At 32.4% G+C, this 12,652-nt stretch overlaps 1 protein-coding gene and 1 pseudogene across 1 annotated transcript; one reads left to right on the top strand and one right to left on the bottom strand.

Moving 5' to 3' along the window:
* Nucleotides 1-428: 428 nt before the first annotated feature.
* On the top strand, nt 429-1,599 carry LOC120137711 (probable carboxylesterase 18). The gene has a single exon (XM_039153407.1). The coding sequence runs from the start codon at nt 442-444 to the stop codon at nt 1,450-1,452; it is 1,011 nt and encodes a 336-aa protein (XP_039009338.1). The 5' UTR covers nt 429-441; the 3' UTR covers nt 1,453-1,599.
* Nucleotides 1,600-6,670: 5,071 nt separating this feature from the next.
* LOC120137943 lies at nt 6,671-11,769 on the bottom strand (annotated as a pseudogene).
* Nucleotides 11,770-12,652: the final 883 nt, after the last annotated feature.

Below are 12,652 nucleotides of genomic sequence, written 5' to 3' on the forward strand. Positions count from 1 at the left end.
TTCAATCGAGTTTTACAGGTTTTGGGATATCTTCTGATAAAATAACCACCAAATTCGGACTCAATGGGTTGAGATGAACTGACCCATGAAATTTGGGATCGAATGACCACCATCTACGGCGATCGACGATGGTGTTTAACCAACTTCTATTTTTATTTTAAATTTTAAATCATTTTGTATTAAATAATAATAATAAATGTCATATTATACCAAAATAATAATAAAAGAATTCATAATTATCAAAATAAGAATAATTAGAAAATTTATTGAGTAAATTAAAAAAAATTAAAATACAATCAACAAAATGGGAGAGGGAGTATAATTCAGTATAAAATTGCTTTTATCTCATTTTTTTATAAATACCATTTATCCCTTCCACTCTCATTATTTGTTCAATTGCATTCAATTTCTCTTACTCTTTTTCTTTTCAAGTCAGCTACCATGCCTTCCATGGCGACTCAACGATCCAAACTCAACCTCCCTCTCAAAACCAGGATCTTCATCTCCCTTCTCTACACCGCCACCGGCGCCGCATGCCGCTCCGACGGATCCATCAACCGCCGTCTCCTCCGGTTTCTCGACTACCAGGTCGCCCCCAATCCCAAACCCACTAACTCCGTCTCCACTTCTGATACCACCGTAGATGCTTCCCGCAATCTCTGGTTCCGGCTCTTTTCTCCTTCTCCCCCTTCTGATATCCTCCTCCCCGTCGTCGTTTTCTTCCACGGCGGCGGATTCACCTTTCTGAGTCCGGCTTCACAGGCTTACGACGCCGTTTGCCGCAAATTCGCCCGTAAGTTCTCGGCTTTTGTTGTTTCCGTCAACTACCGTCTCGCTCCCGAACATACCTACCCGTCTCAATACGAAGACGGGCTCGACGTTCTCAAGTTCTTGAACGACAACCGCGACGCGATCTTACCGGAAAACGCCGACCTCTCACGCTGTTTCTTGGCCGGGGATAGCGCCGGCGGAAACATCGCTCACAACGTAGCGGTCCGAGCTTGCAAAGAGGGATTCGGAACGCTGAAGCTTAGAGGAATCGTTTGCATTCAACCGTTCTTCGGCGGAGAGGAGAGAACGGAGGCGGAGTTGGAGTTAGTGGGTGCACCGCTGGTTTCCGTTCCGAGAGCGGATTTCTGCTGGAAGGCGCTCTTGCCTAAAGGATCGACCAACCGCGACCACCCAGCGGTGAACGTGAGCGGACCCAACGCCGAGAACATAGCTGAGTTAGATTTTCCGGCGACGATGGTGGTGGTGGCTGGATTCGACCCGTTGAAAGATTGGCAGAGGAGGTATTATGAATGGCTAAAAGCATCGGGGAAAGAAGCGACATTGGTAGAATATCCGAGCATGATGCACGCTTTCTATATATTTCCAGAATTACAAGAGGCTTCACAGTTGATTATGCAGATCAAAGATTTTATCAACCACTGTTGCTCCAAACCGAGCTGATCTGGGAATGGATCGCCATTAATGTCCGATTTGATTGCATATTAGTTGTTAGTGGGTTTTCCAGTCAACGAATCCAATTCCAAGTCTCCTCCTTGTACTTTTTAAAAAAATAAGAATATCTTTTTTAATTTAAATTTTTTTTTTATATTTATTGATTTAACTTCATTCTTTCTCGTATCTAAGTTTGTACAAAACCACCACATACATTTTCCGAGTAGACTCGTCCAAAACTTAGATTTAAAGATTTGGATCTTGGAGATGGACTTTGACTTCTACCACCATTGATGAAGTTTTGAGGCAAGGATTTAAGTCTTGAAGATAGGTTTTGGCTTCTGTCGCCATTGATGAAGTATTAATTGCGAAGGATTTTTCGAGAGAATTAATCCTTCACCGGTCATCCTTCGTTTCATCAGTCATCTAAGTCCATCTCCAAAATCTAATCAGTGTCGTCCTTACTCCATTGATGCTGAAATTGTCTTCCTCCTCGCTCCATTGATGACGCAATCGTCGTCCTCTTCACATGTCCACTCGTCTTCTCCCTTATCAACTATTAAGGTTTTAAGGAAAATATTTTATTTTTTAATCTTTTTTATTTGAAATTTAACTATTTAAAAAATAATTTAATTTATACACGTCAAAATGTAGTTAAAGAATTACTGGTTGAGCAATTTAAAACATGTAATGTGTAAAATATTAATTAAATTAAAAAATTAAAAATATAATGAATAAAATATAAGAGAGGCTAAAATTTAATGAATAAATTTATAATTTACTCTTTTTAATTTTGTAGAAGACGAAAGGGTTTACTCGTATTTCAGCGTGAATTACGATTTCATTTTAATGGGTTGACTCAGCACTTTAAATATTCCATATAATAGTAGTCTAAGTCTTTTTTTTTTAAGGAAATTCTAGATTTTAGGGAAAAATACATTTAAGATAAAATTATATAAATGCAGTCAAATTTATTTGTATATATTTTCATATGAATTTTTAGATAAATTTTAATATTTTTATGTGATTCTTGTATGATCTTAAATAATTAATTTATTGTATCAACAATTATAAAAAATATTTTAATTATATATTTAATTTATAAACTCCGTTATAATTAAAGATTAATTTTTATACGTTATTGGTAGATAAATAATTCAATAAATGATGTTAAGTTGATATCAAGTATCATATTATTCATTTTTTAGATTTTCAAATACAATTTGAAAAATACTTGAGGCAAAATTAGCTTAATAATATTGACTCAAAAAATAATTTAAAATATTAGTTGTTGAAAAATTATTTAAGGACTTGAGGAATTTATTATAGTGGATTAAAAACTTATTATGATGGCATAACAAGTTTTATAAAATATATATTTTTATCATAACTTGTCACGAGAACATGCTAAATTTTAATAAAAAAAATATATTTTATAGAATTTAATTATAAAACTCGTTATGATATCTTGACAAAATTTAATAAAAGGTTATATTTTATAAAATTTGACATAATGAATTTTTAATCTATTATAATAAATGTCATGGATGATTAAATAATTTGTCATCAAGTCTCGAGTTTGAGTCATTGTATATGCAAAAAATTACTGTTATGAGACTTTTTTTAATCAAAAGTAGGTATACGACTCCAGTCGATCAAAATTAATCAAAACGAAACCTTAAAAATCGAGAAGTCAGTCAAAAATAATAATTTGTCATCAATCATAGGACAATTAAGTGAATGAAGAGTGTCGCCCACTATTATAGACTTAGAAAGTTGTTGTGACCATGGAAATTCAATGCGTGTGGGAAAACTAGTTAGTTCAAGTGGTAAGCAAAGTCTCACCCATCAAAATTAGGTGTGTGACTCGAGTCAATCCAAATTAACCAAGACGAAGCCTTGGAACTTGTGGACAACAAAAAAAAAAACTTTATTTTCATATTTTTTTCTTTGCTTTAATGACCCCAAAGTAAGATACGAGAAATATACGGCCATAATAATAAATGTATCCTAAATGTTTGTATAAATGGACATTTTATCATTTACCTTTTTCTTATGTATTTTAGTCCTCAAGATTTTTGTTTTTGAGCAAAATATTCTCTAGTTGGATGAAAATTTTTATTTGACTAACTGACCAGGGACGGAAACATGATTTTAAGTTAGGTGATAATCTTGAACTTATAAAATTTTAGGTGGTAATCTTGAACTTATTAAATTTTAGGTGGTAAAAACATATTTTCAATATAAAATACACATAAAAAAATCTAAAATATATAATAATTTTATATTTTTAGAAGAGCGACCGCCCCCTCTTGCTCCCCTTAGGTCCATTTCTATAACTTACAATGTTTCATACGGATGAGACAAGTTCATGTGTGATATCACTTCAATAAAAAAATTAAAATAAATTATTCATATAATTAATTACCTATACACTTCCAAAAATTTATTTAAAAATAGTTTAAAAAATATCTTTTAAAGACGTGGCATCAGACTTGGACCTACCACATTAATAGGAAGCGTTAATCACTAGTCAACTAACGCATGTTGTATGTCTATGTTTTTTTTTTTACAATAAGATGGATAGACGTTGCTCAAGGATTTATTTAGGATTGGTGATAATAGAAGATTTATTACAATTCTTTTGTTATCTCACTTCGAGATGTAGTCAAAATATTGTTTTTAAAGAGGGTAAAATGTAATTGTTAAAAAAAATGAGAGACAATTTATAATTAATCAATATTTTTTTAAAAATTATTATATAAATAAAAGGTAAAATTATTAGGTGGGTGGGGGTTAGGCCCCTCCCATTATAAGTGTAGTATTTTGACACGATTATATATCTATATGATATTTCTCTTATTATTTATTTATATTTAATGTGTAACATTTGATTTTTAGGCTAAATTTCACACTTAGTACATAAATTATTAATTTTAGTCTATTTTAGTATCTAAACTCATATTAACGATTAGTTTTAATTTCAGTTCAGTATTCTAGCGTTAAAAACTTAACACGCTTTGTACCTAAACTACTAGTTTTCGCTTTGTACCTAAACTACTAGTTTTGGCCCGTTTTAATATATAAACTTTCAATTATTTCAAAATTTAACGTTAAATTTTAAAAAATGATACTAAAATGAAACAAAAATTAAAGTTTTTAACGTCGAATGCTAAAATGAAATAAAAATTAAACTTTAAATATTATTTTTTAAGAAATAAAAATTTAAAGATTAAAACAGATTAAAATTGATAAATTAAGTACGCATAATTTACTTTTTATGTTAAATGAAACATTTAATTCAAGCATATGGCCGCGCTGTATATTAAAAAAAAGTCAACGGCCACCATTATTTGAACGTGACTCAAGCTTTTTAATTCTCTCTCATCATGTATGTACATGGCTTATAAAGAAAATATTGTTCAAAGGATAATTAATGTATCTTGAATATAAAAAATAATTAATTATAATGCCATCTTAGCTGCCTCTTTTTTCTTTCAAACTATATTTTTTATAATATTGTAACGTATTCTTCTTTTTCTTTAATCTTTATTTAGCGAGACATTAATTTAATGTTAGTTGTCGATCGCCGAAAATATTAGTTAATTTGTTTTTTATATTATGTCTTTTATGTTTTTTCTAGTATTTTTAATTTTGAATAATAATCTATGTCCTTGTGACATGATTTTTCTCTTCTTTTGTGACATGCGTTTTCTCTGCTCATGTGGTACGATTCTCATGGTTTTCGCCTTTTCGGTATGTTTTTTCGCATACCTTTACGGTTGCTTTGGTTCTCGCACAAAAATAATCACGACATTTATTTTCTGATTGGTTAGTCGATGGTCACGTATAGTCAGATCCCCTCTCTTGGTAAAAGATTGTTCGCCGATGTAATCAGAATTGTGTAGCGAAACAGCCTGACAGATTATTTGGTTCGCTTTCTACTCTTTTAATACTTCATCAAATGTCTCATTCGACAAAGAAAACGAGCTTGTATAAAGGTTATTGTGTTTTGATATTGATTGCCATTCTCAATGGAATATTTTAATTTTCTTAGTATTTTTAGGTTTATTATTTACTTTTTTATGAGTATTTTGGTTACTATTGTAGTCAAATTTATCTCTTTATTATGATGCGTTGTAATTTTGATTCCTTTCATTATTAATAAAATTCAATTTCATTTTTAAAAAATAAATAATTAAATATAATATCAAAATAGACAAAAAATATTATTAATTGATAATATATAAATACATTATAGATGTCTCTAAATACAAGTGTAATATTTTTAGAAATCAATCGATATATAAACACAAATATTATCAAAACTACTTTTTTAATATTTATTCTTTTAGTTGACTTTTTCTTAATTAATATTGTTTGTTAAGGAATTTATTTTTATTAATCTGATCTATATTTAAGATAGTATCCGGGTATATCGATATATAAACACAAATATTATCAAAACTACTTTTTTAATATTTATTCTTTTAGTTGACTTTTTCTTAATTAATATTGTTTGTTAAGGAATTTATTTTTATTAATCTGATCTATATTTAAGATAGTATCCGTTTAAGAAATACCCTCGACCATTTGATATTGAATGTTCATACTCCTAATAATTATAATGCTCGAATTCGGGACCTTAAAAGATAACAACAATCCTTTTACTATCTAAATTACTTGATTCGTGCTTGCTTATTAACAACTTATAAGATGTAGAGTCAGACGTGTATTATTTTTTTTAATTTATAAATAAAATAATTTTTATATTTAATTCAATTAACATGTGACATCAACTCGAGGTTTATAATAATTAATAATATATATTATTTGAAAATAACTTTTTAGGTATATGTGTTCAATAGCCGGATTACTTGTCTAGTTATGTACAAGTCAGTATAAATCAAACGACCTCATTGGAAGAGATGATTAATATTTTTAGTAGTATCAAATTCGAACACGAATAATTATAAAATATTTTAACAATCATTGTTAAATAATTGAAAGATTAATGAGAAATGAACATTTTTTTAAATATTTGATAATTACATTGAATCCCAATTATTTCATAAATGAGAAATTAGAACATAAATAAGAGCAAAAAATTTTCAATATCTGTTTTATTATAAAATAAATTTAAGAATCGAAGAAATTGAGTCTCTGATATAGAAAATCAATCTGCTCCCATAAAAAAATTACTTTTTATTTTAATCCCACAACAATCTACAAACTTCAAAACAACACCATCACAGATTGAAAATCCCAAAAACACAAGCAAAAGATGCTCAACAAAATCCCTTGAAACAGCTAAAACAAAACAAACCCATCATTTCATCAAACACTTTGAATATGCAAAGGGCTAATTTAAGCGGTTCATCACCTTCAGTCAGGAAGAATTTGTTCACCGTCTGCATCTGCTTCAGTCTCAACCTTGGGTTTCGGAGCTTGGCCCGCTCCAGGAGCCTGCTTCTTCTTAATCCCGCTTACAATGTTGTCGATTCGTAGAAGCATGCATGCAGCTTCTATGGCCGTCTTAAAAGTTAGCGCCTTCACATTGTATGCATCCCAAATCTGAAACCAATGTTATTAACAATTCATTCAACAAGACAACAACAATCTACAAAGTAGCCTATGTAAGTCAACGGCAAGGGACATAATTGAGGCATCAGATATCTGAATTAAACAGATGCTTCCATCATCTTTCACCATCATGTTTGAGGGTTATGATTTGATACGATGGAGGCATCCATCAAGCCTACTTTTATTTACAAGATCATAACCATATTTTCACACTTATGTCCAAAGGTCTTTAACACGGATGCGATTTTGCTTAACAATTCGTTTTTAATAAAAGAAAATCACCATTTTCTCTATAAAAGGACCTTAGATTTCTTTCATGGATCTGGGGTGAACAATTTCATCCACCTTATTAAAATCTTGAAAGGTAGATCATAATTGTTACACACAATCAAAGTTTAGGGTGAAAATTTCAGCGATGAAAAGTTCGCGTATAAAAGTGAAATTATGGTGAAAATTTGAGGACTAACACTATACATGAAGAAAAAGTGCAAATTTCATCATACCTTTTGGCCTTTCATGTCAGTAATGGCACCAGTGTTCCCGTCTATACCAATCCATGCATTTTCACCATTTGCATGCTACAATCACAAGTTCAGAAATGGAAACCATAAAGTTCAGGGAATTGTCAAAAGCGTATAACTGCACTGAACTCTAGAAACACCCATACCTTTCCTTGCAGAGCAGTCATGGTCCGAATCACATTAACTCCACAATTCTGCGCCAAAGTACGTGGTATGGCTTCAAAAGCAAGAGCAGCAGCTTCATACGGCCACTGGTACACAAACAATGAATATAAGCACACTAGCAACTCAAATATCAGGATATTAGCAAAAACTAAATATCTAAAAGCATTGGTAAGTATACATTCAAATGTAAACAAATGTTAGCATATCAAAGTCATTCAAACATATTTTCCATGCCTTCAACACTAAATCTTCTGCCAGCTAAAAAAACAAGGAAATTATCAAAACTATATTTCTAAAGCCGTTGATATGTATTCGAATGTTGAGAAAGGTTAGCATTCAGGATCAAATAATTCCTAGATTGAATTTAGTTATGCATAAAGCATCAAGCACCTTTTCTATGCCGTCAATAGATGAACTCTTCTGCTTCAAGGTGGTAGAAACAGTTAATTCTGTAGCACCACCACCTGGAACAAGTTTCGGATTCTTGATTATGTTTCTTGAAACAGACATGGCATCCTGTAATTGAAACAAGCTTCAGAACTTTATTCCATAATAGATAGGAGCAGCATATTAAATTACTTACCTGCAGATTTCTCTCCACCTCGTTCAGGAGATCCTTGCTAGCACCCCTTAAGAGAACCGTACAAGCTTTAGGATCTTTGCAATCAACAATGAAAGCAAAGAACTCATCCCCGATTTTTTTAACTTCAAATAACCCAGCTCCAGTACCAACATCGTACTCCTGCAATTCATCAGGACGATTCACAATAACAGCTCCAGACGCTTTAGCAATTCTGTTGTTGTCAGTCTTTCTCACTCTTCTAATTGCACTGACAGCAGCCTAAGATAATGGCATGCCAAATCACTAAGTCCTTTTTCTGTAATCACCAAGTCTGGTTTGAATTTCAGAATTTGCAGGCAAAGGTTCTCGATGTATTCTTCTTCCATTTTCAAAAGGACTTCCCAATCTTCTTCCTTAACCAGCTCCGCATTTGTTTGGTTCTCCCCTTTCTTATACTCAAGGGGACAATCAAGAAGAATAATACGTGGGTTTAAGATCTTTCGTTTCATTTTGCCAGGAGCAACTACATCTTTATTGATCATCACTCCCTTGAGGACCTTAGAATCTTCCAACTGGCCACCCGGTACTTTCTCTACTTTAATGTACTTCTTAATATCAACTTCTGGCAGCCCTTGGCCAACGTCAACTCCAACTGTTTGAGTTGCATCAATTGCCAAATCCTGGAAGTTAAAATTAAGTAGCTATATAAATTAACTAAAAAATATGGAACACAAGAATTTAATTTCTACCTCTTCATTTAAAATAAAAACAGATGATCGTAGAAGGAATGAAAGTTCTTTGCACAGAATTTATACAACTACAGAAGAGAAAATCTGAGCTACAAAGATAAAAGTAAGAAACACAATGAGTTACGGAACATTATTGCATAAGCTAGCACAGCCTCTCCCCCTGTTGTATCAGTAGAGTGCCTTTTCGCAAATACGGCGCTAAGCAGATTAGGCTCATCATCAGATAGTTCCAATCGCTAAATGCATTGCATCTAATAGCAGGCACACAAATTTAAAAAGCATGGAAAATGAAAGACATAAAGGTAAAAACAAGGACATCTGAAGTAAAGGTTCCAGTGCATCTTCCATTGAAAATTCACTGGAAGTGTCTGTACTAATGGTAAGATACACCAAGAATGTCTTAATTAAATGCCTAAAGATTTTTTTTTGCTGTTTCAATAAAAAAATAGGAACAAACTTCGTATTTTCAGCTAGTAGAATAAACAAGATATTGGCACCATTCCCATGTCAATACAATATAAATTTCGGTGTGTTAAACATGTCTGACATGGGCACTGGTTATACAATCTTGGTTTTCATGCGAGCCAGACCAAACACCAACACGAAGAAAGTGAACTGAGACAACAATGGGAGATTGCTGGGTCATGTGAAAAACATGATACACAAACTGAACAAAAAAATTGTCTGAGTGTACTATTTCTGTACGCTTTTCATCCAAATGCACGAGTCTGAATATTTTAGTAAAATATGACCCAATACATAGAGACAACAGACAACCATCTCAGATATTCAAATACCCAAAGCATGTAACTATATTTGCTTGACTTATGATTTCAAATGTTCTCTGATTCCTTCTGTAACAGACATATTTCAAATGTCTTTCCCCCTAATGCTTGCTGAATGCTGATTGGTGTAATATTAATTATTTGAAACTAAAGATGAGGAACCGGTTCTATTCATATTCAAATATGAGCAAACTGCTAAACAATCAAATACTCAAATGGTCAAATGACTATTCTATGTTCTAACATGTCATTTGCAAAAAGGAAAAACAATCAAGGTAACTACTATGCCAGTTCAATGGCATATGCTAATGAATCTATAATACAAGTTCACATAAAAACAAGTTTTGATTAAAAAGAACACTCACGGCAATCAAATCCCCAAATTGGCTAGTGAACTTTGTTCCTATGCAGCTCTTCACAAGTCCCAACACCGTTGAACCTGCCATTCAAATATAAAAGCAACAATATGATGATCCAAAGATGATAAAGACGCAAATACAAGGGGATAAAAGATTAAAAAAAAAATTCTTTTATGATTATAAAAACTTCCCAGGAGAAACATACTGTGTTTCACATCAATAGTCATTGCAAATTTGCAATCTTGTCAAGCACAGCAATAGCATCCTCCAAAGCCTTATTGTATGCTGCAAATGAAATGGTTCATCATCAAATGCCAAGTAATGATTCAAAAGCAGATGTTAAGAATCTAGCATCAGTTCAAGTTGCATTACCTCGACAAATAACCGTAGGATGATAATTTTTTTCAATAAAGGCTTCTGCGACATGAAGCAACTCACCAGCTGCACCATAGAGTACACCAAATATAAGTACTAAAGGAAATTGAATACCAAATGAGCTAAGCAATTAAAAATCCATTGAGCTTCTGAAAATTTTATTAGTTCACAAAAAAAGATCTTATAGATGAGAAAATAATTGAAAAATAAACTAATGTATGCAAAAGTATCAAAGCACATAAACAGCATTCTGCTGCATAAAAAAATCTACCAAGAACAATGACAGATGTCGTTCCATCTCCAACTTCTTCATCTTGCTTACGGCTCAATTCAATCATTGACTGCCATGACCAACAAAAAATATAAGACTGAAAGAAAATAAGACAATTTCTTTTTGTTTTGTGGGGTGGGGGTGGGGGAGGCATTCACATGCTAAAAGCAGATTAAATAGAGATGCATGGTGGAATATCATGCCTTTGCTGCTGGGTGGCAATATCTAACTCACGAAGGATGGAATTTCCATCATTAGTAACGACGGTACCTGGTAGAAATCAAAACCATACAACAATATTTATACCAGTTCAACAAAAGCGCATTTGAAGGGTAATAAAATGTTTTTGTTAATTCCAAAACATCTGCACCGGAAATGTAAATAGAAGTAAAAAAGGATTACCTCCAGCAGCATCAAGGAGCATTTTCAACATGGATCGAGGACCCAATGTTGTTCGAATAATGTCAGCAACAGCCTGTAAAGTAATTTTGTTCAGTGAGCATTGAACAAACAACAACTAATGGAAATCATATCGAAGACCCAAAGCATGTTGAATCCTGCCTTCTTAGATATATATAAAGTCCTCAGATCAGAACTCAGAAACAAAAACTGGGTTTATATTCTTTCAAAATTTAAGCAGCTTATTCAGCAATCACACTCTAGATTAATACAGAGTAAGTAAAACATAATTCTTTTTTTTTAAACAATGAAAGAAAAGGATTACCTTGGAGGCTTGGATATTAGCATGGTGAACCTTAGTCCCAGACTCCCGCTTCAACGAATCCTCTTCGTATTTCAATGTTATTTTTAGGAACAAATTGAATCTAAAGGATTTAAAAAATGCATCAAAAGAAAAGAAACTTACTCAGAACGAGAACTGGGGCGTGCATGCTTATGATTGTTTTTGGTATTAGAACTTAAAAGCTGTTGAAACAGACTAATCTGAAAAAAGGGTTAAGATTTGAAAAAATGAGGTGCCTGCCATTTATGGGCTTCATTTGTTTTCTTCTTCTTCGGCGAGGCCCAATTACCTTCTCTTTGATTTGTGTTTACTTTCTTGCTAATTGGGTAACTCCAACAAGCCATTAAACTTAAAACATCTAGCTTTCATCCAAAATGGTTTATAATTAATGTAAAATTATTAAAACTTCAATTCCAAATTGAAGTTTTAATAATTTTACATTAATTATAACAATTTCATGTATAGATAATAGATTTATGTTTGAAATAAATTCAATCCTTGTTTGAATTTATTAATGATCCTAATTATCTTATTTTTGCCATCAAAATTAAACTATTTTTTTCACTCCAAAATGGAATGCCTCATCATCAGTCCATGTGTAACTACATATATACGAGTATGTTGTTGCACTTTTAAACATTATTACTAATTATGAAAAAAAAGTAAAATCAAATAAATCAAATGCTTATGCTTTTTCATGATGCCCTCAAGTAGACGCGGTCGTCTAAGGTGTCATTCCTTGTGGTTCTGAGGACGCTCCTACGTACACTTTATTAGTTCTATAATGTTGCACTCGACGAGAATGTCATCGTCGTAATGGATATCTATGACGATGACATCGGTCACTTCTTGGAGGACATGCTTTGTAGCAACATAGGTTTTCCATTCATATGTTTAGACCTCTGGACATGTAGATGTGTGTTGTGTTCGAGCTGAGAAGGTCATGGGAAAAGTGATCTTGGTGAGAAGGACAGGCGATGTCACTCGCACTATTCCCCCTCTCATTTCCTTTTTCTTGTTGTATTGCTCTTCTGACCTTTCTACAATAGATTGACAATAGAAGTCAAGTGTATTTAGGTAAATTTTAAGGGAAAAAT

Source organism: Hibiscus syriacus, unplaced genomic scaffold (assembly GCF_006381635.1).
Source record: "Hibiscus syriacus cultivar Baekdansim isolate YM2019G1 unplaced genomic scaffold, ASM638163v2 tig00110676_pilon, whole genome shotgun sequence".
Lineage (NCBI taxonomy): Eukaryota > Viridiplantae > Streptophyta > Magnoliopsida > Malvales > Malvaceae > Hibiscus > Hibiscus syriacus.